This window comes from Trachurus japonicus, chromosome 6 (genome assembly GCF_045865225.1).
Source record: "Trachurus japonicus isolate A0001 chromosome 6, Traja_1.0".
NCBI lineage: Eukaryota > Metazoa > Chordata > Actinopteri > Carangiformes > Carangidae > Trachurus > Trachurus japonicus.
This window is the reverse complement of record NC_140912.1, coordinates 26,076,644-26,103,265: the sequence shown is the minus strand read 5'-3', so window position 1 is coordinate 26,103,265 and position 26,622 is coordinate 26,076,644. Positions and strand designations below refer to the sequence as shown.

The following is a 26,622-nucleotide window of genomic DNA, read 5'->3' as shown; positions in this document are numbered from 1 at the left end:
TTGAGCTTTATCTATCGCAGTGGGTCACTTAATCAGAGCCATTTGGAGCCAGGGGCGAAGCGGAGCGCGCAGGAACCGCGTTGAGGGGCAGATCATCATAACAGGAGCAGCAGCAGTGATAATCACAGAGAGGGGCAACAGCAGCAGCAGAAAACACATTGCTCCACACAGGGAAGAAAAAAAACACACACACACTCGCACTCAACAGACACACTCACTCAGAGAGTCAGACACGGAAGAGAGTTGAGTGAAAGAGAAGCTGAGTGAGGGACGGACGGACGGCAGGAAACACAGTTTAACTTTTAACTGTGCGGGATAATTCAAAGAAAGAAAAAGAAAAACAACAACTGGATTAAAAAAAAGTGAAAAACAACAACAAAAACAAGAACTAAACAAAACAAAAAACTCACAGAGGCCACCCACGGGAGAGAGAGAGAAAAAAAGAAAGTGTCGGAGAAGAGAAGATGCCGCGGGTAGTTCCGGACCAGAGGAGCAAGTTTGATAATGAGGAGTTTTTCCGCAAGTTGAGCAGGGAGTGTGAGGTGAGTGAGAGTGAGTGAGTGTGTTTGTGCACACTGGATCCATTCAGACAGACGGCGAAAATAAAAATAAATAAATAAAATAAAAAGAGAGAGAGAAGAAGGCTCATTAGAGGAGGAAAGGAAAAGCATGCTGGCGTGGTTGAACTGTTTTAGCCTCCACATTAAGTTCTTTCATTCATGTTTGAATAGGAATCCCTCCTCACATGAAGCTGTGGTGCTGCATGGGCTCATGTGTGTCCTGCTGCTCACATTGAGACAGATGTATATTGTTTTTTCTATTACTATTTTTTTATTTTCTTACATTCCCAGCACTCAAATGAGTCAAAAAGTGACATATTTGCTTTAATTGGTATAGATCTGGAGTAAAGCACAAAGAAAGAATGATACCCCCTTTTTGCCTTAAATCAAAATTCTTGTGGTTTATCTTCAAATTGCAGCCAGAGAGCATCGTCGAACAGTCATACATACACAGAGTGGTTTCTACTGCAAACCAAGCATGTTTTATATATAAATAAATGAAAATAAATAAAATGCATATACAGTAAGTCTGTGTTGTTTAAAGTTTTGTTTTAATTATTGTGTTTTTCTTGTGTAGATTAAATACACTGGGTTCAGAGACCGACCCCATGAGGAGCGACAAGCCCGTTTCCAGAATGCCTGCAGGGACGGACGGTCAGAAGTAGTGAGTGCAAAACTAAATATATTCTCTTATTCTTTGTCTTCTGCAAGTTCAAGAGGGGTTGGGGGTTGTGGGGGGGTTGTAACCCTAATTACTGATATTATACGGTTCAAAGAGAGAAAGGAAGTCACTGTGTGCATGTGTGAGGGTGTAGGACTCACATGCACACTGAGGCAGACATCATGTCTAATCTAGTTTTTATTTTTTATTTTTGTATATAAAGAATAAAGTAGCTGGAAGATAATGAAAGAAACTTTAACATCCTCCACAGGAATGAGTGTTAATCCACCATGTTGTCTCCATTTTAATCAGTTCAATCATTTACTCTTATTTTGAAAAACCCTGCAAATCAGCTCATTTTGTACAAAAGTTTACAGTTTATTCTCCCTCATGGACCATGTGTGTGTCTGTGTGTGTGTCGATGTTTTTATAACCAGGAAGTAGACGTGTTATCAGACATGCAGAGACCCACCAGGCTTTTACAGTAGCGTCACTACTACACAGGCTCATCACTTCACTTCTTCCCTCCAGATTCTTTCTTTCTTTCTTTCTGCAGCTGCACTCGTTGTTGCTTTGTGCGCCAGAAAGAAACTCACCCATACATACAGTACGCACACTTTACTAACACTTAATGTTGTCACTGTGGCCCCTGTGTGTGGTTAACTATAACACACACCTACTACAGTAATGCAGTGTCAGGGCCGTCATTTTTGGATCCTCAAACGGGTGACCTGAGGTAAATATCACCCGTCATCACGTCTAAGTCTGGTGGATACGGTCACAACAGAGACCGAGTGAACAGAAATACACAAATACCGTAAAAAAAACAACAGCTCTGTAGTAATTACTATTCAATCATAATGTTTTTTCAACAGTGGTAAAAAAAAAAAAAGAAGAAGCTAAAATTGCTATAACAGTGAGGATTTGCTGTTTTTCTGTTTGTCCTCAAGTGAAATAAAACAAGCAGAGTTTTTAAAAACCAGATGATTTGATAACTGAGGAAACAACATGAACTGATAAATCAAAAATAATCAATATTTGCAGCCTGCTTTTTATTCAGATTCTCACTCAACTGAAAATCCACAGACTACATTATTGTATTTTATTATAATAATAATTATTATCATCAGTATTATTTGGTTTCCTTTCATTTTCACACATGTGGCAGCAGCAGAAGGAGCAGTAAACCGGTGTGTAGTAGTTGTCGTCGTCGTTGTTGTTGTTGTGTAGCTGCAGCAGACAGAGATAGTTTGTGGCGACGGTCTGCTCCGTGTCGGGGTCGGTGGGCTCAGTCCATCGGCCTCCATTTCCAAAACCACAACCACTGTCGTCGTCGCCGCCATCTCTCTTCTGCCGTTCGTCCAACTTTGAGATGGACGCCTCTCGGCTCGAACACAAAGCAGCTAACGTATGAGGAGTGAAACTGTGTGAAATCCAATATAGTCCATTACGTTACAAGCATCCAGACATATCACTTCACTGTTATCACTGAAGTTTATAAAAGTAAAAGCAGCAGCCACACAGACAGATCTCTCTCTCTCTCCGTCTCTCTCTCTGTGTCACTGTTACAGTCCAGGATGATAGTTTTGCTTGTGCACATGTCAGCAGCGTTTTAATATTGTATCTGGACTGAGGTGAAGCTGATTCTAGCAAAAAATGTTCTTGAGCTGCTGTTTGAGGTTTGATTTGTTGATATTTAATACGTAACGCTCACTCTGGTGTTTCTAACATGTCGACCAGCAGAGTAAAATAGTAGAAGAAAATGAAATCACCCAACTTTAAATACTCTGTACTTGCTTGACGAGTTATTTTTCCACCATTTCAGGTGAAAACTAAAAAAAAAAAAGAGAAGTTTCATGGGTGAGTTCACATCCTCACCTCTCTGCAGAAACACACGGTTGAACTTGTTTGACCTTTTTATCGCTTCCTTTAAAACACACGCACACAGGCCAGGTGTGGCGTCTGTGACGAGCTGTTTATAACTTAAAAGCGAACCAGGACAAAATGCATATCGTATTTGTGTATTGGTGTGTATTTGTGCTGCTGCATGAAGTCCCTTTGCTTCTTTTTTTTTTTTCTAATAAACTTCCTGAAACGTGTCCTCAGATAAAAGGTGAAGCTCCGACGAAACGCCTTCTTCTGCTGCCACTGGCACAAGCACACACCAACACACACACACACACGCATGGCGACTTCTGCTGTCTTAGTCATCCTGGAGGTATTTTTCACAAACATGCTGTCATCATCACAGGAGGGGGAGGGGCTGAGAGGGGGGTTGAGGGTGGGTTGAGAGGGTTGAGGGGGGGTCACATCTAGTTTTACCATCTTATAGTGGGACATGATGCGTCCGTCTGTCTGTCTGTCTGTCCTCACTGTATTTATAAGCCTCTTCTGCTGTGAGAATTGATGGCCACGGTTTTAATGGTTTGACGGCAGCTGTGACATCATGTCGCTGATTTATCTATCGGCCAGACGCTGCTAAAGACCTCCTGCTATTTTCATGTCCAGTGTGGACAAGCATCAGACACAATGAGACTCAAACGTGCTGTCAAGAATCACTTTTTATAGACGACACAGATGAACAAAGAACAAACAAGCGGTAAAGCTGTGGACACTTTATTGGGTCAGAGCTCAAGTGTCTTTTTTTCCTTTTCTTTTTCTTTTAAAGCTGCTCTCAAACCCTGATTATTGTTATTACTATTATCTATTAAAGTTAAAGTTTCTCTCCACTTTGAATCTGAAGTTGAAGATGTGACGTTATAGTTTTGAAAGGCCTCATGGTCCAGAATGAAGCGCACACACGGTTTGATGTGTGAACTGTGCACGGAGGTTAGGTTGAAGTCAAGGGGTTAAAGTTTTGTAATAATAATTTAAAAAAAAATCAAGCTTGTGTAATGTTAGGTACTTTACACAATTACACAACTTTTTTTTTGCAAAACAAAAATGACCAGAAACAAATTATTACTCCAAGCAGAGACGCAAAAGACGTCTTTGAATATGGTCTTTCTTTTGTCAAAGCTTCCATTTACAATAGATAGATAGATAGATAGATAGATAGATAGATAGATAGATAGATAGATAGATAGATAGATAGAAAGAAAAAAAATAGGGTTAGGGCATAAACTTAAGATTTCATGTGTTGGTAACCGTATAATATATAATAATATATTCAAGTCTAGAACTAATTGTTATTGCAGAAGAAGTTGTTTAATTGAAGTAATAAAAGGCTGAAGGTTGAATAGAACATCAAATAAAACACTTTATAATATCGGCTTAATGTGAAGTCATAGTTTTATTTTCACATGCTGTTTTGTTCTTTTCTTAAGGGATTTAGTTGCAAAGATAAACAGACTGTAAATACATGTACATTTCTGTCCTGTGTATGCTGCTATATGTCTTTTATTCTTATTTGAATAATCAGGGTTTGGTTAATTAATATATTATATAGCCTACCTACTAGAAATGTGGTGCGTCTGAACTCACCGTCATTAAAAAGTAATGAGTCTTCTTCTTCGCTGCACGACTTTGTGTTCATACACTGCATCATGTACAAATGAAATTAGGCAGCTGTTTGTAGGAATTTCAAAACGACACACACACACACACAGACACACACACAGACACACACACACACACACACACACACACTGAGATCACAGAGCAGCTCTAAAATGTTCAGGATTGATCTGATAAATGGGACAATAATTCAAAGTAAATTATCTTCTGCTCAGCTCATTAGAGATGAGTCGCTTTCTAAACTACTATTGATTTTCAAGCTGCTCTCTCTCTCTCTTTCTTTCTCTCTCTCCTTCTCCTCTCTTCTCTTTTATTTCATTTCCTTTGTTCTGTTCTTTTTTGTCTTCTCGCCATCTCACTTCCATTTCCTCTCCTTCTTTCTCTTTCTCTCTCTGTCTGACTTTTCTTTATGCCCCACCACCACCACGCCGTCTGTCTGTCTTTAACACCGTTATCCCGTTTCCTTTCATTTCTCTTCCTCTTTTTTTCTTCCTCTTCACTCTTTTTTTTGCTTCACTCTCTTTTTCTTAGTTCTCCTCCTTTGTCCCTCGGTTTCCCTCCATCTCTCTCCTCTCTTAGCCTCTCCTTCCCTCTTTTTCTTTCCAGCAGTAGTAGGCAGCAAATTGGTATCAGATGGTTGTAATCCAATACTTCAAATACAGCAGAAAGGATGACTCGGGTGTTCTTTGAGCTCTCTTTTTTCTCTCTGTGTGTATGTGTGCGTGTGCTTTCCTCTTTGTGTGTTCATACACACACTCAGTAATTTCAGCTCTCCCCTTCCTTTTATTCCTCTCTTCCGCTCCTCAGCGCTGTTTTCTCCTTCTCCTCTTTCATTCAGTGTTTCTCTCTCATGCTCTCTCACTCTCTCTCTGATGAGGGACAGATTTGACAGGGTGCATAATTCATATGCTTCTAGCTTCAGTCGCAGGCCTAATGCCCTTAGTATTGATCTGTCCCAGCAAACACAACACAACACACACACACACAAAGACAACAGACACACACACATGCAGATACGCATAAAAAAACAACCATTTATAACTTGATTTTCTGTCTCTCTGTAATTCATTACTTTCTGACTGCAATAGAGAAATGTATTCCATTGGTTTTACTGTAATTTTATTTGTGTGCACATGTGCACTGCACAAATGTGTGTGTTTGTGTGTGTGTTGTGTGTGAGGACGGAGCTTGTTTTTTTAAATCTTGGTAGGGACCCGTGTCATTGTGTTGGGGGACAAAGGGTTAAGACTTTGGGACTTTAGAGTAAGTGTTAGGTTTGGTTTGGGTTAAGCTTGTGTTTAGACATGACGGTTGAGTTCAATCATAAAGCTTCAGTTTGATATGATTGTGTGTGTGTGTGTGTGTGTGTGTGTGTGTGTGTGTGTGTGTGTGTGTGTGTGTGTGTGTGTGTGTGTGTGTGTGTGTGTGTGTGTGTGTGTGTGAAGGGAGAAAGCCAATGGTTCACCCTGTGCTTTTTATTCTGGTGGTTAGACCATGAAGAAACACAGAGCGGCCGAGGAAAAGGAGAGAAAGAATAACTTTGATGTCAACTTTTTGAGTCTATCAAACTCAAAACCCTCACAGGCTTAGATCCAAATAAGACATTTAAACTTATTCAAACATTTCTTTTAGTTATGCAAGAACCCTCTGAAAACATTTCTACGAAACCGTGATAAGTGTAACGTACTTAAAAATCAATATTTCAAAAACCTGATCTTAGATTAAAGTGTTTGAACCTGCATTAAGTCATAGTTTTGACTTTAAAAAGTGGCTTTCTGGCAAGTTTAGCACTGATTTCCATAAAGATGTGGGAAGTGGCAAGAAGTAAACTATCGCCCACCTTTTAGTTTGGATCAAACTTCAAAAACAAGACTTTTCCCATCATGCAACTGACAAATCATCTTTCATTAGACGTTACCTTTATGTCTCGTTGAAACTGTAATGGATTTTTTTCCCTACAGTTGTTTTTTACAGGCTGTGTAATATCCAGTGCTTTTTTTAGCTTCTTTTAGCTCATAGACTGTAAGTTGCAGTCTCTCCGCTCTCGTCAAACGTCTGTTTACAACCGTAATAAACTCTTTCTGACCGTAAACAGACTCCGACAGGCCCACAGAGCGCTACCTGGCTGCCCAGCGCCGCTGAAACCACTACAATCGTATTTATTTACGGGAGGTGATTGATTTCATCACATAGAGGGGAGGGAAAGAGGCACTAATTGGATCATTGTGTTGCTTTGTGTAAAAAACACAAAAACAGCCAAAACAAAATTCAGCAACCAACCAATCATAACCCAAGGCTGGGTTTGTGAGTTTTATTTCATAAACTTTCTGCTCCCTGTTGATTTTATACTCTACCCTCTCTCTCTCACTTCAAATTCGCTTGATTGGCATGAATGTTATGAGAACTATGTTGCCAAAGCATCAAGAATCAATGAAACAAAACAAATACAACTCACAGAATCAAATGTATACAAAAAAAAATGTATATATACATTTAGATATTGTATACCCTATGTGCTGATGATGTGCTGTCTCACTCTTATACACAGATTGGGTGTCAGGCAATTGCAAGTTGTTATGTATAATGAAAAATATATATATACAGTTCATATTAAATGATTAAATGATTAAATCTCTCTCTCTGTCTCTCCACAGGCCTTTGTAGCTACAGGTACCAACCTCTCTCTCCAGTTCTTTCCAGCCAACCTGCACGGAGACCAGAGACAGGTTCCTACGAGGGAATACGTCGACTTTGAGAGAGAGACAGGAAAGGTAGGACAAGTGCAATGCACACACAAGCACACGCATGCACACACATTTCTCAGTTGCAAACAAGGTCATGAGGTCTGAGTTGCCGCAGACTGACAGACAGACAGATCTGGCAGAGATGAGACAAAGATGCCCAAAGTTCATCTTTAACCGCTCCAAAAACTTTCAGCACATTATTTCAACATCAACTGGATTCAAAATGTCTCTATCCAGTCATGTGCTCTGGGTTCACACGACTCCGACTTGACAATGTGAAACTCAAAAAAAAAAAAAAGCATTTGCAGAAACGCACACTGTATAACACTGCCTCCTCTTTTGCTTTCTGTTCCTCTTTCATATCATGAAATCATTCATGTGATTTTTTTTTTTGTAAGCGTGATCACACCAAGCAGACAGGATATTCAGTCTGTGTTTGAGTCTGTGTGTGTCTGTGTGTGTGTATGTGGGACGTCTAACAGGTCTTGTTCGAGCTAACAACCCTCGACAGAGTGCAGATTGATTTGGGTGTCAGGTTGAACACAGAGTCCACAAAGACAAATTAAAGTGATCAATCAATTTTGCAATCGGCTTCATGTTGTGCCATGTTGAGCCGTTAAATCGCTGTGCGCCGGGTGAACGACAGTACCTGCTGCCTCACAGCTCCGCCGCGCAAATCACTGCTGAGCTGAGCATCCCACTGTCACACAACAACAAAGACTCATCACACACAAAGAGCTCAGTTGTGTTGTTGTTGGTTATTTAAGATCAAAGTTAAACAAACTTAAAGAGACGAGTCGATGTGAGTTTGCTGCTGTTGTCAAGGTGAAGGTGCCGTACAGTGCTGCTGCTGCTGCTGCTGCTGTGTTTATGTGTATGTTAATTGTCTCCCCTGGCGCTACGCCTGGACTTGTGTGTGTTTGTGAGTCTGTGTGTGTGTGTGTGTGTGTGTGTGTGTGTTTGTGAGTCTGTGTATGTGTGTGTGTCAGAAGGCCCTCCACGGACACTGGCCAGCTGAAATGAATGCCGGCTGGCAGCTCATTAAAAATGCATTCTCGGGAATCAATGGACCTCCATGCCCCAAGGCTGACGGACTAATCTCACACTGTTAATTATTTAACACAAGTGCCCTGATAGTTGGGAACGGTGTGTGTGTGTGTGTGTGTGTGGGTGTGTGTGTGTCTGTGTGTGTGTGTGTGTGTGTGTGTTTATGGGTGTCAGACAAAGAAGGAGAGAAAGAATGCATGTGTATGGCTCAGACAAGAGTGTGTGTGTTTGTGTCTGTAAGACGATATCCTCTTCTTTGTCATCTCATCTGTGCTGGTTTTAATGAGGCCAGGAGTTGTCAATGTAAAGCATTTTCACAGTTGTGTAGCGCCAAAGTCAAAGTTTCTCTCTCTCTCACACACAGACACAGACACACACACACACACACACACATCTAAGGATCCTGATCAACATGCTGACAGTCTGCTGCTCTTTTCATCCATAATCATCTTTTTGAACTGAAAAACACAAGTCATGCTTCTCGCGCTAAGTCGCTCCAGATCGCTGATCTTTTTTCATCCTCGTCCAACGACAAAGAAAAAACAAAAAACACACAAAAAAACAAAACAAAAAACACAAGTATAAGGTTTCCACTCTTCACTTTTATGTAATATTCATTTATATCCTGAGTGGATAAAAGGAGACAGGCGAGTGCAGAGTGTGGTTTCTCTCCAGCGCAACGTGCTGCAGAAAAGAGGTATTGTTGGGCAGCGTAACAGCCTTTAATTGTGTACTTAGTGTACATTTTTTAGAGTGTTGCTCTACCAGGATCCCAGCTTAAGTTTCATACTCGCACTCAGTGAACAACACACACACACACACACACACACAAACACACACACCCTGCCTCCTGATCTGATCCCGCTGGACCTCCCTGTAGAATACAACTGTCAGGCCGAGGCAGAAATCTTGTGTACGTTGCAACTTCTTCTCTTAATTACTGACACACACGCACACACACACACACACAGACACACACACACACACACACACGCGCACACACACACACACGCACACACACAGATCTCTGATGCTTGGGATGGTTACCTCCTACAATATTATAATCTTTTTTTACCATTTATACGCCACAGAACCTCAAACTGTTTAATGCAAAATAGAAAAGGAATTCATCTTTGGGGCGTCGTATAGAGGCTATAGTCCTCGCTGCAGCAGCCCCCAGTTTGATTCCCCCGGTGGCCCTTTGCTGCATGTTATTTGCCCCTTTCTATGTCCCCCCACAGTCCTATCAATTAAAGGTGTAAAACCCCCCCCAAAAAAAAAATACTTAAAGAAAAGCAGAAAAGGAATTCATTTTTGATTAACTCTATTTGTTCTCATAGATAAAAGACACTGATGACCAAAGGAGCGGGAGACATGAATGTGAATAATGGAATAATTACAATTCATTTTTTTGGGGAAAAAAGATAAATTGAAGTGGCGGAGAGAGGGATGAGAAAGCAAAGCTCCTGATCTGTGATTCAGGCCGAGCTACCAGGTTGCTGTTTTTGCTTCTCTTTCTTTATTTTTATTACTTTTCCCTCCATATTTTCTCTCGCTCGACTTCCCTGTTCTTTCCTCAGTTTGTTATTCTTGCGGGATTTTATATGAACATCCACACTGCATGTCTCTCTCTCCTCCATCCATCCCTCCCTCCCTTCCTCTTTCTTTCCATTCCTTATGGGTTTTTTTTTGCATACATCCTCGTTCCCACCATACATCTCCCCCTCCATTCCCTCCTTTCATCCTCTCTTCCTTCATTCGCTCCCATCCTCCCTCCATCCGCTCTGCCCCCTCCATTCCTCCCCTCTCTCCCGCCTTTCATTTCCAAACACAGACGGTGCCAAACCAAAAGGCTAGCACAGCCAGGTTAAACTTGGCGGCTAAATATAATGTGTGTGTGTCTGCCTGTGTGTGTCTCTCTGTGCGTGTCTGTGTGTGTGTTCGAGACACAGAGGGAGAAAGAGAGTAGAAGTACAGGCTCTCAGTGTCGTTGCAGCCTAATGGGAGCCAGCTGTGGAGGAGGTTAATTTTAGTGCTAGCTGCTAACGTGCTAGCAAACATTAACCCTGTCCTGGACTTGACTTATTTCCCAGAAGCCTCAGCGGCAACAGACCTGTAGCTGCAGCTCATTAAGTTCTAAGTTTTTTTTTTGCAGCTTAAAAGCATGAAAATGACCAAGATGTTAAAGCAAACAGAAGGCGGTGAATAGATACGATGTATAATTAGATGTAAAATGTGGTTATAAAAGCGTATAACCTACATGTTTTTGCTTTTTTGCTGCTTTTTTGTTGTGAAATTAGGAAAAACTATAATTTTCACGCTGATTCCTTTGGTGCATTCAATTTATTATTATCCAGTAAAATGATATTCGTATGGTTTCCGTATTTGTCGCTCCTTTGGTGGAAAACCTTTCACTCACTTATGTTCATGAATGTTTTGATAAATCACAGATTTACATTTCTCCATATTGACAACACCCTTTCCTTCACTCTTTCTTTCTTTCATTCATTCGGCCGTTCGTTCATTCATTCGTTCGTTCTACCGTTTCCTGTTTTGTTTGTGGTTTCCCTTAAGTGAACACATGGCCATGCCTCTTGTGTCTCCTGCAGATAAAACAGATACTAGTCTTTCTTTCCTTCCTGTCCTGGCCTGTGCTACATCCCTGCAGTGTGTGTGTGTGTGTGTGTGGTAGTGTTTTCGGGGGTTGAAACTATACAGAAATCTTAAACTGAGCCTTTCACTTTTACTGCACCGATTGTGCTGCAGCTTTTAAGATGAATCCAAATAAAAATGAAGTGCACTTGAGCTTTGAGTGCTGCTGGAGTAAAACATGTTGAAGTGATGAACGGGAGCAGTCGCGACTCGCTGCTGCTGATTTTCATTAAGCTCCCATTACAGCCTCACACCAGAGTGTCGAGGTGAAGGAGCCGTCATGGAGCCGACGGTTGTGGCTGCAAACTGGTCTCTCATTGGTCAACGCACTCTTGAAACAGATCGAGATTTGGTTTGGAAATCGTCTCTGGTACAGATGGTCCGCCGGTAGAGTAGAGAAGTCATATTTGAGGATGTGACCCTAGACTAGGTTATGATATTAATAACATTAAGGTTAAAGCCACAGGAAGTCCCACCGCTGTAGGTACTCTCTGTGTGTGTGTGTGTGTTAGTGTGTGTGCATACTGGTGTGCAACAGTAAGTGTGCTTGCACGCTGGCCCTGCATGCTGATGAGGTGGTGGCGCCAGACTGATTGCTTAGCCTTACACACAGATATATGCAAGTCTATACACACACACACACACACACAAAAGCACACCAACATGTAAACAGTAAACAAAACAGAGAGAAAAGAGTCAAAAGCAGCAGAAAGAGAAGAAAAGAGATTAGTGGTCGTGGAGGAGGAGGAGGAGGAATGAGATGCAGATGACTGAGGAGGGTGGACCCTCTGAGAGCAGCTCACATATTAAACCCAGAGCACGAACACACACATGGGTAGACTGGAGCTTCATTCATTCTCAGAGGTGTATGTACAGTATGTAGGTGTTTGCAATGTTGTGTTTTTCAGTAATGAATAAACTGAAATTACCACCTGCTTACTGTACGTACCTACTCACTTTGGTGGAGCACATACATCTTGATTAGACTCAACATCTGCACATAAAGCTGTGACTTTGATATTTTATTTTATTCAAATTGTCGGGTCAAACATCTTGGTTAAAGGAATAGTTCACCAAAAAATGAAATTCAGCCGTTATTGACTCACCCTCATGCTGATGAATACTCTGGAGTATTTTTTTATTCCTCAAAGTGCATCTGGAGACGCAGGAGGCCGGTTCATAGTCCAACGAAATCCTTATATGAAAGTCAATAGCGTGCAACACAAAAAGTTCATAAAACTACACAAAAACCTTGTAATATTCCTCCATACTGCTCGTCCACTGCAATCCAAGTGTCCTGAAGGGATATAGTCCAGAGTTTACTCGAAACAACGTCATCTAGGACATTTTTACAGCCTAAACTGTCCTGTATTGAATTTGCCTGTGGCACGCTCTCACGTTCGAGCACAAGAGGAATATTACAAGGTTACAAGGTTTTTGTGTAGTTTTATGGACATTTTTGTGTCGCGCACTATTGAGGATAAGGATTTCGTTGGACTACGAACCGGCCTCCCGGGTCTCCAGATGCACTTTGAGGAATAAAAAACTACTCCGGAGTATTCATCAGCATGAGGGTGAGTCAATAATGACTGAATTTCATTTTTTGGTGAACTATTCCTTTAAGTTCTTTACTAACCGAGAAAGTAAGTTTGGAGTTGTGACGAGTCGTCTGAAGAGTCGAGACCGTCTTCCTGTTGTTTTATGCGGCAGATTATTATGATGACCCATAGTTACGTTTTGTTGCTAGGCGACACCTAGTGGTCACGGTAATTATGACAGGAGCAGAGGAAGACGTGCGGTGACGTAGTATAAAGAGCAAGACCGTGCAAGGTTGGATGATTGGATGGATGGGTCGGTAAAACACAGGCATGAGTCGGGTTTTATTTTAGTTATTATAGTAACCATGGCAACAACGGACGTCAAATGCGGAGGAAGTACTTTTTTTTTTTTTTTTTAAACCAAAACACAATCTTTTCCAAATGGTTTTTGTGCCTGAACCTAATCAAGGCATTACTGTTTTCGTAGTAACTATAGCGACACTTGGTACAATAACAGGTTTATTATGGCAACCAGTGACAACCAAGTTGCGGTGGAGGAGGAGACGCTCGTAGCAGAAGCTCGGATGAGTCTGGTCTGGTGGTTCGCTCTGTTTTGCTGTGTCACTCCTCAGCTCTTGCACTCTAGCTGCTTCGTCACCCCCACACTGATGTCAACCGTGTTTATTCTGTTGCCATACGATCAGATATCATTATGGTCCCAGAGCCGATACAAAGAATGAAAATGTGGCAGATGTGTGGACACAGCTGTTGAGTGAAGTGTGTCAATATTTTTATTGTACCTGTGCAGCCCTGCAGCTCCACACCCAGAGCAAACGCACTGCTTTTTTAGATTGTCACGTATAATACATCACTCATGCATATTTTTGAAGCTGAATTTGATAAAAGCTGAATTGAAAGTGTCATAATACAATTTAGTTTTCTCTCTTTTGTCATTAAAAGTGTTTGCAGAAGATGAGTACGTATGTATGCATGCACTGCACTTGCCTTATTTTTCTATATTGCACTGTGGACATTGTCTTTGTATGCATGTGTGTGAGAATGGGACTTACTGTATATACCCGCTGCTAAGTCTCCAATGTCTTGGTTCACTCTAAGCAGCAGGAGAGGGCCATCGCATTTGGATCCATCCATTTATTCATTATCTATTTAAACTTGCACTTGTACTTTAAAAACTGGCCCTTTATAGAACTCATGCTGACTTTACTGCACTTAATGTATACATATGAATGTTTATATCATGTGAATCACTGTTTAACGCTGTGTATTTTTATTTATATATTATTTTTTCTTATTATTCCTCTGTCTGTTTGTTTATTACCTTCCAAGGGACTGCGGATTTAAATTAGCAGGCTTGCTAACTCCGACACATTTACATTTGTATACACATACTGATGTTCATTAATGTGTATTGTCCCTTTCAAATAAATAAATAAATAAATGAGCACTCCAGACAATGGCCAGAGCCTGATGCAGACTGCAGTGAGTCCTGGTTTACAGACTGTAACAGATTGTGATGTGGTGACTGTTCAAATCCTCCCACAGCTGTAGCTCCAGTCCAGTCCAGTCACTGGAAAGCACCACATTCAGAGGCGATTTTAGAGTCTGCTGGGGCCCTAAGCAAAAATCCCCAGGGGGCCCTCCAGCAGTGTTTATCACCATAATTTTATAAATAATCGAACACCAACAAAAAATGTATGAAATTTAAACTTTTTTTATTCCAAATGTCCAGTTATGGTGTAAGCTGGTGACATGTCGTCTTTATGATGGGCAGGTGTTGCTGTCTCACTGGAGGTGCACGTTCAACTGATATGACAAAAAAACAAAAGACAGTTTTACTTTAATTGATAACATATGCCATGCCCTCTAAAGATTCTTTATGACAATATACTTACAGTTTTCACTGTCAGCACTGGGAGGGGGCACTTTGTCCTTCTGATTTGCTGCTGTCAGAAACCTAAATAATAATCCTGAGGAGAGATAAGAGAGTGATTTTTAAATGTTTTCCTTGGGCATAGCTTTCATAGCACCAATAGATTACACTTTCATATTATTATAATAATAATAGGCTACTCACTTCAATACTGTAACATAACTTTACTATGTCACCCTGCTACCTAGCAAGTTAATAGTGTTGTTACTTGCTGCCAAGGAGGCCAGCAGATAACGTTAAGTTAACCTTGCTCTTTTTTTTTTTTTGTCACTTAACGACCGTAACCGAGTGGAGCACCAGAACCGCCCGCACCGAGTCCCTCAGTCCAGTGCAGTCCCACTCGCTAACTGGTCACCACTGGTCTGAAGCTAACATTAGACTATTAGCATTTGTTCAACAGTTATTTACTGTTCACGTTACACTCTGCTCCACTTACCACCACTGTCTTGCATTCATTTTTACTTCAGCCTCTTTTTTCTTCTCGTCTTGCTCCCAGGTGGACTCTTCTTTTTCCCTCGGCTTCATTAGAAACTCCCAGTGATAAGGTGCATCATACAGGTTGACGTTAGCTGGGATCAGGTCCGGAGAATGACATGGGGCCCCGTTAGGGGGGTTTCCTACTGCGATGTCATTGCAAATCGACGCTATACGACGATACGGGGAGGGGGGTGCGGTCACTGCGGGTAGCGCATTTTGAAATATTTCTGTCGATAAAACTGCCCTCGAGCCCCGACCCTCGGGGGCCCCCTAATGGCTCGGGGCCCCAAGCAGTTGCCTGCCTTGCCTGTTCACAAGTAGCGCCTCTGACCACATTCAGCAGCAGTGTTTAAACACGACAAAAAGTCAACATGACTGAGTGTCTGCAAAAAAAAAAAAAAGCTCAGCTGTGTGTTCAGGTTTTTCTGTTTGAACCTCTCGGGTTTCAGCCTGAAGAAAGAAAGAAAGAGAGACAGAGAGAGAGAAACTTCCTGGTGCTTTATAGACGAACATCAAACTGAGACGTCGCCTCCGCCGCCGCCGCCGCCGTCGTCATCGGTGGCAGCTTTAAGCCTCCAGGAGTCTCCCCTGTCACAGGCGTATCAACATCAAGTGTGTGTGTCTGTGTGTGTGTACGTCGAGCACACTGTGTGGTTTTATGTTTCCCTCTGAACGGAAGCTGTGCCATCAGTGCGTGACTTGTCAGTGACATCATCAAAGCCAGACCACTAATTGGTTCCCTCTGCTACTGCTGCCCTGCATCTGACTGTGTGTTTATGTTTGTGTGAGTGTGTGTCAGTGTGTATGTGTGTGTGTGTGTGTGTGCACGCGCAGGGTTGTGTTTAACATCTTGTCCACCCATGTGTGATTGTTCGCTACATTGCGATGAAGCTTTTTAAATTTAAATGAGTATAAGTGAACTTTACAGACAGTCGAGGCTCCGCGCTCCACAAAACCTCTTCCCTGTTCACGCAAACACACAAGTATGGCACACACACACACACACACACACACACACACACACACACACACACACACACACACACACACACACACACACACACACATTGTCCGTCTCCTCCCACTGAGTATCATATTTCCTGCTCCAGGCCTTAGATATGGGACCACACCCACTCCCATCATGCATTGCAGCACACAAACATACATAATTCTCCATTTATAAGCTCTTTGTGGGTGTCAGTGTTTAATGCTGGCATCATTTGACTGAATCTCTTTGTGCATACATGGTAGAGAGGTGTGTGTGAGCGTACGTGCGTTCCTGTGTGTGTGCGTGTGTGTGCGTGCAGGCAGGTCAGACAGAAAACTACAGAGTTGGTCAGTCTGGTGTTAAATCCTGCATGAGTGTGTGAGTGTCATTCTTCTTGTCTTGGTGCTTCTTTTCCAGTAACTGTCTGCAGGAGTGTGTAACACAGCTCACCTGTGTGTGTGTGTTTTTCTGTTGCTAAGGATAGAAACATGATTTTTTTCTTTATTGATTTGTCACCATATGAATAAGGAGAGACATTTTCATTTTGACATATTGACTTCAACAAAAGGGCAAATAAAATCAAATAAAATAAATGTATTGACTTGTTGCCTCCATCTACCAGTTGTCATACAGCTAAAACACACTATCAGATTTGTTTTGAAGAAAACAAAATACCACCATGATAACGTCTTATATGACGAGGAGAAGTTTTTATTGAACGTGTACAGTGTCAGCGTTTCTATCGTCCTCAGACAACTGGAGCGTGATGACGGCTGGTTTTTCTGGTCAGATTTAAGCAGCTCGAAGCCTTTTTTTTCTTTTTGGTTTCGGTTAGATATTCAAATATTTTGGAAATAAAACATTGATTTTTTTTAATACCAAACCACAGTTTTTCCCTGAACTGGACAAAAACTTGTCAATACAACTGTTTCTATCAACATGCACATTTTTTTTTATATTAGTCTAGACAGTCTGAGAGTTACGACGGCGTATAAACATCAGGCTCCATGATGACGTGGTGGTTCTGGGCTGAAGTATTTGATTATTGCTGAATAGTAGAGCATGATAAGATCCTCCACTGCAACACAAATTCACATGTTTCTTTTTTCTTTTTTTTTGCAATTGTTTCTCATTAATTTATGACTTTATGATGTGAGGAAATAGATGGCCCTAATACATCGCCAGAGAGTGGAGCTCGTAATAGACCACCACAAGTAAATACAGACAAAACAAATTAGGCAACAGGAAGAGCACAATTATTGTCTCATTGCAAGGCAACCAGCAAAAGCCCAGGAAAATACAAATTTCCATGTAAGAAATGGACATTTGTCAAAAATATCTATTTTAAGAAAAATTCACACAGAGAATGGAAAACAGGAAAAAAAAGCAGCACAAACTGTATCAACAAGGAATCAACCTCCAGCTCAGCACAAAAAAAAACCCAGCGAAGGGGATTACGAAGCAGCAGCTCTGACAGACACTACAGCTGTTTGAACATGTGGCCAGTTTTATTTTTCACAATGAGTATTTTTCCCCTTCTCTGCACATTTGATGACAACAGTGCTGATCCCAGTGGAAACAAAAACAACGTATAAATCGTAGAATTACAAGAGAGTTCATGAGCAACAAGGGGATAAACACATAAAAAGTGAGCAGCAAGTTGAACTGACTGTGTGTCGTCAGGTCTAAATTATATTCATAATTGGTTCAGCGAAATCATTTGTAAAGTGAAGATAGTTTGACTGTGAACTTATTTCCACTCTAATCTAATAATAATAATATATATAATATATATATTATATATAATATATATATATAATAATAATATTTCCATAACCTGTGAAAAACACGGGGACCAAGCTCTGGGTCTTTGAGTCCTGCAGTGCAGAGAGACTTTGCATAGGAACAGTGCAGCTCATGTGTGTCCATTGACTCCCCATAACGAGCTACACAAACTGCCATTGATCAATTATGTTACAATAGAGAACAAGGTTTTTAGTTTTTATTTTATTTTTGAACATTGTGTCTAATGCAACAAATATATAAGAAATATTTGATACCTTTTTGTACTTTGTTTTCCCTCAGTTCAGTTTGAGATAACTTAATAAACATTACAAAACAAACACAGTGCACATTTGGCTGTCGGTGTCATGTGACGTGTGCGTGTGTAAGCGTGTTTGTGTGTGTCCTACAGTGTGTTGTTTTGCAGCCTCTATAATAACAGGGTGGGAAAGCCGAAGAAGAGAGAGTGATCATGCAGTTGGAGAGTACCGTGCTATTATACTTACGTTGCTCTGGCAGGTGGTGTGTGTTTGTGTGTGTGAGTGAGTGCCTGTGTGTGTGTTAGTGTGTCAGACAATAGGCCAGAGGACGTTAGGCTGTATTCAGTCTGGGATTAGGAACAGAAGGCCAGTAACGTGCTTTATCTCCACCTGCTGCTGTCACACCTGACACACACACACACACACACACACACACACACACACACACACACTGATTATAGCTCCACACTCCTCTCTTATTGTCTCATTTACTTCCCTCTCTGTCTGTTTCTCTAGTTGTTTGTCTGTCGCTCTCTTTACATCACTTTCTCCATACGTAGTTTTTTCTTATTTGTCTGAGTTTAACATTAAAAAGCTTTAACTATAAAATATCTTTCACCAACAACAGTTTGAGCCTTGACAGATACACACATTTTATTCAAAAAAACAAAAAACAAAACAAGTTACTTGTGATAGAAAGCCGTTTTGGGGGGATGAATCACATCGTGTGTGTAAATTGGCAGCTTGACGAGCACCGTTGAGTTTCCTTTATGTATCCAGTGGTTCTCTAACATCTGTCTATGACACTTACAGTAAAACCAATCTACCATCTGATTTATCCACCATTTATTTATTTATTTATTTTATTTTAATATTTATTTAACAGGGACGATACATACAGCATTGCCCCAAAAAACGGAAAATGCGATGCATGCAAGACGTCTAGCTTCAGCTAATTTGCAGACTTTGTCCCTGGTCAGGCTTTAGAATAGGATAAAATATACTGAATACAATAAATGCAATGATACAAATACAGTGGATAATACAGTGAATAAACACAATGAATAAATGAACACAGCATTTACTCAGTGGTGTCTCCTTTTAGTATCTCAGGGTCTTTTCAGCCAGAACCTCCAATATAGTCATATAGATATAGATAGATACTCCAATATGAAATTAACAACTCACATGGTGTTCATGTATTTAAAGCTGTTATAATACACTTAGCTAATTCAAGTGTTGTTGTCTTTGACATATATACTGTACTGCTAACATTCAAAAAGCTGATTGTGTGTCAATATGACACAGTCCTACCAATTATGTCGCTGATACTTTGATTTTCTCTTTTCTGTCGCTGCTCTCTCATCTTTCAACGTCCGTTTCATTTCACAACTGCCACAGACGACAGACGGACAACACGAGGTCCACGCTGGAAGAAGCGTTGACTTGTGTTGTTATGTCTTTGTTGTTGGCAGTGAAAGGGCCGTTGTGTAGCTGTGTGTTTGTGTGTGCTTCAGTGTGCGTGTGTGTGCTGTGGTGGGAAGAAGCATGAATCAGCAATGATTAATGTAAGATGCAGTTGAGTGGCTCATTGTCCTGGCAGCTTTCGTGACGTAGTTTTTATCTTCTCCTTGAAAGTGTTTTATGATCTCGTCGGAGAGAAGATCATGGATGGATGATCGCCATAGTGACGGCGTCTGGTGCGATTAGGACAAAGAGAAGGAAGAGAGAAAGAAAGAAAGAAGAAGAAAGACAGACATCTATGACTGGCTGCTGAGTCAGACACACTAATGGACATTAATTGTGTGAATAATGCACACACACAGATTTCCAGATATACACAACGGCTCATCTTTTATCTGACTGACACGCACACATGCACACACACATAATGGAAATACCCAATGCATAACTCTGCATACATTTAAAGGGATAGTTCAACATTTTGGCAAATTAGCCCATTGCCATAATCCCTATAGTCATAGCAGTAGGTTCATTACCTTTAATTGTCGGTGCAAGCTATTTTTAGAACGGCAGAGCAGAGCCGCGAACTGCTCAGAGCTACTACGGAGACTCGTGGGATTTCTTGGCAAGTTGACAAGTTGTGACCTGCACATTCACCACGCTATGAGATAATAACACAACGTTACCAGACAGAGTTGTTTTTGAGGTAAATACAGAGACTGTAAAACTAACTTTGACGGTAATTTGCCTCTAAAACAACTCTGACTCGTAACGTTCTGTTATTATCTCATAGCGTGGTGAATGTGCAGGTCACAACTTGTCCACCAGAGCGTTTTGGAGTTGTTGGATTGTGTATTTGATGAGTTTGATGAGGGAAACCAAGAAATCCCATGAGCCTCCATAGCGTAGCTCTGAGCAGCTTGCGGCTCAGCTCCGCCGTTCTAAAAATAGCTTGCACCGACAATTAAAGGTAACGAACCTACTGCTATGACTATAGGGATTATGGCAATGGGCCAGTTTGCCAAAATGTTGAACTATCCCTTTAAGAAAAAGACAGATAAAACAGAGAAAAAGATGAATAGGCGAATTCAAAAACGATGTTTACATCTTTGTGTTGTTTATTTGTGCATGCACGCGTGTGTGCGTGTGTGTGTGTGGGAGAAACAGACTGTCACAATTCACGAGGCTGAAACACAGTTACCCATTGTCTTCACACACCTCGTGGGCACTGGTCAGTGTGTGTGTGTGTGTGTGTGTGTGTGTGTGTCAGTGGGCAGTTGTGCTGACTAGATGGTTGGCACCAGGCTGAATGAGCGGCACTGTGCCAACACATCCCTCTCGATCTGCGTCACACACTGTCTGCCAACACACACACACTTTCTCTCTCTCTCTCTCTCTCTCTCTCTCTCTCTCTCTCTCTCTCTCTCTCTCTCTCTCTCTCTCTATCTCTCTCTCTCTCTCTCTCTCTCTCTCTATCTCTCTCTCCCCCACACACACACTGCAGAAAACACATACAGTAGCGCGCGTGTGTGTGTTTTGATCAAAAGGGAAAGATGCAAACATTCACTTTCGTACGTTTTAGGTTTAAGTTTATTTGTTTTGCACAAAAAAATGCGTATATAACGCTGCGCAAGGAGGAAACGAAGTCCTAGTGAACTTGTACAAGGTTCAGTAAGACAAAACAAGAGACAAGCAGACAACACACATAAACTAAACAAAAGGCAAAAGACAAAAGATCAATAGCAGCATGAATTAAGGTACTTGAAGAAACTAACAGCAAAAAATATGTGACAAAAGCTGAACATGACAGAGAAAATATAAGAGTGAGTAGGGAAAGATAATTAGGTTCCTGTGGAAACTACTGTAAGTAAAAAATCCTTCAGATTCTTTTTAAAAATGCAATGGGAGGAGATGGACCTCAGTGATAAGTTTAATTCAGTCCAGGCCTCTATAGGTAATGTTGAATTGATGACTTGATGTTTGGGAAGACGGTAAAAATAAGCTGTTATTATTACTAAGCCTCGTTTGATAGGAATGAATATCTGTAGTAGACTAGAAATTATGAAAAGTAATTGGCAGATCTTGTTTCCTGTTAATAAACTTATGGATGAAGAGGCATGTTTGATAGGCATTCACCTCATCAATAGATAAGAGTCGATATTTCAAAAAGATATTTATATTTTATATTTGTAGAAGTGATGTTTTGCAACTCTCATCACGTCTGTCACACAACCTGACAAACATGTGACCGTCCACATGCAGAAATGATGTAAGACCACACAACACACGACCATACACACACATATGTAGGATGAATGAAGGAAAAACCAATATAAAGCGTCGCAGTGAGGCGTGGTCGACTCTGAGGACCAACGCAAGTTATTACTTATATCAACCCGCACTCAGTTTTAAAGCAGGTCTGAATTTCCACTGCAGTTTACCATGCTTGCTTTTCTTATTCACTGTGTGTGTCTCTCTCTCTCTGTGTGTGTGTGTGTGTGTGTGTGTGTGTGTGTGTGTGTGTGTGTGTGTGTGTGTGTGTGTGTGTGTGTGTGTGAGTCTTGGTAAATGGATGTGGGGGTTGACATGGTTCTCTCTCAGAGGAAGTCTGTGGTTGGGCCATTTCTACATATTTTCCCCTCACACACACACAGACACACACGTTTTCCCTATCAGGCCAAATGAAGCTTTCTTTTAAAAGCAATGTGCAGGCTCACAGATGTGGAACCCATTTCTCTCACATCTCTCTCTCTTTTTCGCTCTCACACACACACACACACACCCCAGAAAAAACATTAATGCGAATAAACACAAAAAACCCACAGTCTCTTGGGGTGCGGTCTCTCCCCTGCTACCCCGGTGCACTGTGGGTAGCTGTGGTAAAAGAGGTCCCTGTGAGAGGCTGCCCAAAAATAGCCTGAGTAAAAAATGCAGGAACGTGGCAATCGCCCAGTGTCACACAGAAAAATCCAGTCATCTGTGTGTGTGTGAGAGTAAGAGAGAGCTGTTTCATTTTGTTAATTTATTCCTAAATGCTTGTTTACTCGGACAAAAATACCACCTAAAAAACTTTCTACCCTGGGAAAAAAAACAGACGGCCTGATTCACCGCCTCCCGCTGTCGGTCGTCTCTTCCTCCTGGAGAGTCGAGTCGTGGGAAAGAGGACGGCTACGAGACGCAGAGAGAGAGAAACAGACGTTTGCCTTTTCCCACCACACCTCCCCACCTTTAACTGCTTATTGCTCATTTAGGGTGGGTGGGTGGCGGGTAGCAGAAATGACAGGGGAGAAACTGTCAAGCTGGAAAATGAAAGTCTCTCTGCTCTGTTTTAGCTCTGGTTTGGTCTCCACCACTCCACCAGATCTGGATCTTTAGCTGCTAAATGCACCAATCACTAACTGTCTGCAGGATTCAGCTTTATTGATTGTGTGGTAGAGAGCGGTGAATGAGTCAAAACAGAAAATCTGCAGGTTATAAAACCAAAAAAAAACTGAGCTAAAAGATGCCAAAATACTCCACTGAGCTGAGTTTAGGCCTTTTTTAAATACAACTAGTCATGTGATCCATTGTTGATATTATAATAATTATAACAGCTGCTGGAGTTACGGACAGTTTAGGTTGTGAACAAAGAGATATCCTGTTCTCCGTTCTCATACTAAAGATTCATTGTGTGAACATACAAAGTTCTCCTTTCCTATATATCATGTTCTGTTTCTTAGTTTTAGTTCCTAGTTTCTCAGTAATTTAGAAGAGGATGAGGAGTAAAAGGGTGTGCGGGCACTCCTCAGGCTCATACAGATGTTCACCGGGCGTCAGAGGAGCTAACTCAGCAGATCAGATGAGGGGCTGCATAACAGGCAGTTTGATAAACAATTGCCTTTTTAAAATAAAAATTGTCAGTCATGCAAAACTAGTCCAGGAATTTCAGAAAAAAAAGAACAAAACAAAACACAGAGCTGGAAATGAGCATAATAGATCCACTTTAAATGACACCGGGAAAAAATATCCCCTTCCACCCCCACCTCCCCTGACAAAATTTGAGCTCCTGCCAAATGTTGAGAAATAGTTGAATTTGCTCCACCACGTTGCAGCAGCGTGGATTTACCTCCAGCAGCGGAGAAATCCAAACAGAGGAGCGGTTCTGTGATTCCTCAGATGTACACATTCCCTCACCTCACGGCTGTACACACAGACATGCACACGCTCACATATTTGGTGGTTAAAGTCTGCAGCCCCTCCTGGCACAGAGCCATGTGTAATATAACCTGGAGTGCAGAGGCAGAGGCAGACAAAGCCTGACTGACCCTCCTCTGTCTGTCTGTCTGTCTGTCTGTCCGTCTGACTCTGACTCTTTGTGCATGCATGAGGAAGAGAAAGTTGTTAATAGAATATGAGTGAGCACTTGTAGTGGCCTTATTATCACGTCTATTTCCCCCCTCTTGCTCTCTCTCATTCACACGCAGACAAAACAGACTCGGCACAAGGTCAAACAAGACGAGTGGTGGTGGTGGCTTTAGTGTCGGTCTGCTCGTGTTGTCCATGCGTGCACCTTTTTGTCCGTATTATCAGACTTAACTGGAGACACATGAGGACCGAGGCAACATGACATTTGTTTTCAATAGATAAATAAGTACAACAAGAGCTTCAAAGCAGAGCAGGATGAGCTCATCACCGAGCACGCAAAAAGATCACAGTCAGATTTGAGTTGTGCCGGTGTGTGAACAAGGCCGAGCTGATCTGGAGCAGAGGCCATAACCCAGAATGACAAAAACCAGCAAACACACATACACACATACACATTTTAAAGATGCACAAACCTCACACGAGCGTGCACATGCGCACATAGCTGCAGTTACAGTACAGTATGTGAATGCACCTCGACACACACACAGACACACAGAAAGAGAGAGATTTACTAGTCCACACGCTCCGTTGTGCAGGAGACGTTTTGACGTAGTTGGTGGTTTTTCTTATTCACAGCAGTTAGAGCGGGGGCAGGAGGGAGGGGGAGGCCCAACACAGAGCTTTGTATTATTCTGGAGAAAACGCGCTGACGGTTTCTGATTTAAGAAGTGTAATTTTGTGTGAAACTCCAGGTCATGTTAAAGCTGCTGCTGCCGCTTCGGGCAGGATCACTGTACGGCCAGTACTGTTACCAGAGTCATGAGAAACACAGAATGGATCCTTGTGTTGTTTCTAAAAAAGAAAAAAAGAAAAAAGGGCATCAGATTTCAGATTGTTTATTGGTTAGGTTTGTTTTTAGTCTAATTTATTTTTAATATGACACGCTGCCAGATTAGTTTAACATCTCAAAGATGGATTTTTAACTTTACCAAAGTCTCACAACTAATTACAAACTTTCAAATGTTGCACAAATGAACTGTTGCTGGCATTAATCTCTCTTTCTTTCTCTTCCTCCCTCCCTCTCCCTCTCTCTCTGTGTCTCTGTCTGTCTTTGCAGGTCTATTTAAAGGCCCCTATGATCTTGAATGGCGTGTGTGTGATCTGGAGAGGCTGGATCGACCTACAGAGGCTGGACGGGATGGGATACCTGGAGTACGACGAGGAGAGGGCGCAGGTGTGACACGTGTTGAGGCGTCTCTATGTCTACATCCACATCCTCTTTTCACTTTACCTTCCTCCTGAAATTGTATTACTTCTGTCCTGTCCTCAACTTCTTTGTAGGGATGTCACGATTATAGATTTTCTTGGTACGATTATTGTCAGAGAAATAACCACGATTATTATGCATCAATAAATTTCACAAGACTTTAAATGTGTAAAATCAAATATAGTCAAAATATAATTACATTACTAATCTCTTAATATAGGACTAGTTATTAATCCCCCCGGGGACAGTGTTTGAAATAATTAAGTCATTAGTTGTCATTTATACCAAATGTTTAAGTTAATTTTAATCATTTTTTTACATTACAAATAGGGCTGCCACAAACGATTATTTTGATAGTCGACTAGTCACCGACTATTTTTTTCGATTAGTCGACTAATCGGATCATACGTAAATTGAAGGCAAAACATACAGATTATCGCACCAGCATGCAGCTGCTCTTTCCTACCATCATTAGCTTTCAGCTTGAAGTGTTTAAGGTATATGCTAACTGAAAATAAAGACAATTAAGATGATAGTTCATTAAACATTTAATGAAATATGCAGCTTTAACTGTAGCATAAAGTGCAAACAGCTGATTAAAATAAAGATAAGGCACTGGCCTAAACAACACCAAAATAGATACTTAAAGGTTTTTTAGGTTTTTCTTTCCTTCATTTGTCTCTGGCATTAAACAGCTACATTTAAATAAAATGAGGTAGACACCTGAAACTAAGGAATTATTCACAATAATAAAGTTTTGGTAGGCTTATCATTCAAATATAACTTGCTCAGTGTAAATAATAGTCGTTCTGTTAAAAAAAATCGAATAGTTTATAAGACAATCGTCTTGTCTGAAAAAAATTAAATGTTCCCTTTTTACTGTCACAGAGGGAGAAACATGGAAAACATGGTGTGAAACTCTGTCAAATGAAAACAAGTGAAACTGAGGTGCAGCTCAAACTCTGCAAGGTGTGGACTGTGATGAGAAGCTACCGGAAAATATTGACGTAGTTTTACGCCGGGAGAGAAGACTTGCTCGTTAAGATGAGCGCTCATTACGTGACGAGGACGCTGTGACCAGACGCGGTAACGTTCTAGTTCTCCAACACAGAGTCTCAAAGTCCGCGATTTTATTTTTAAATGACGAACGGCTGTTTTTCAGTCCGTGATTTAAAACGATGGACCGGCGGTACCGCTCCTAGTAGCGCTGCTCATTTAAAACGACAGACGAGAGAGAGAGAGAGAGAGAGAGAGAGAGAGAGAGAGAGAGAGAGAGAGGAGCGGTGGTGGCGGCGGCGACGGGGGGGCGGGGCTACACCGGTGCCGCTTGATGAGGGACAAGACCGGTAGAGAGAGAAAAGAGAGAGAACA

At 41.4% G+C, this 26,622-nt stretch overlaps 1 protein-coding gene across 4 annotated transcripts in view; it reads left to right on the top strand.

Moving 5' to 3' along the window:
• The first annotated feature begins 245 nt into the window (after window positions 1-245).
• Window positions 246-26,622, top strand: part of cbfb (core-binding factor subunit beta) — a 37,481-nt gene continuing 11,104 nt past the window's right edge. For all 4 annotated transcript variants that reach the window (XM_085780027.1, XM_085780026.1, XM_085780029.1 and 1 more), the window contains exons 1-4: window positions 246-542; window positions 1,138-1,224; window positions 7,392-7,508; window positions 25,102-25,218. In XM_085780027.1, coding sequence (XP_085636153.1) covers window positions 465-542; window positions 1,138-1,224; window positions 7,392-7,508; window positions 25,102-25,218 — 399 coding nt within the window. In that variant the 5' untranslated portion in view covers window positions 246-464. The remainder of the gene's footprint in view (window positions 543-1,137; window positions 1,225-7,391; window positions 7,509-25,101; window positions 25,219-26,622) is intronic.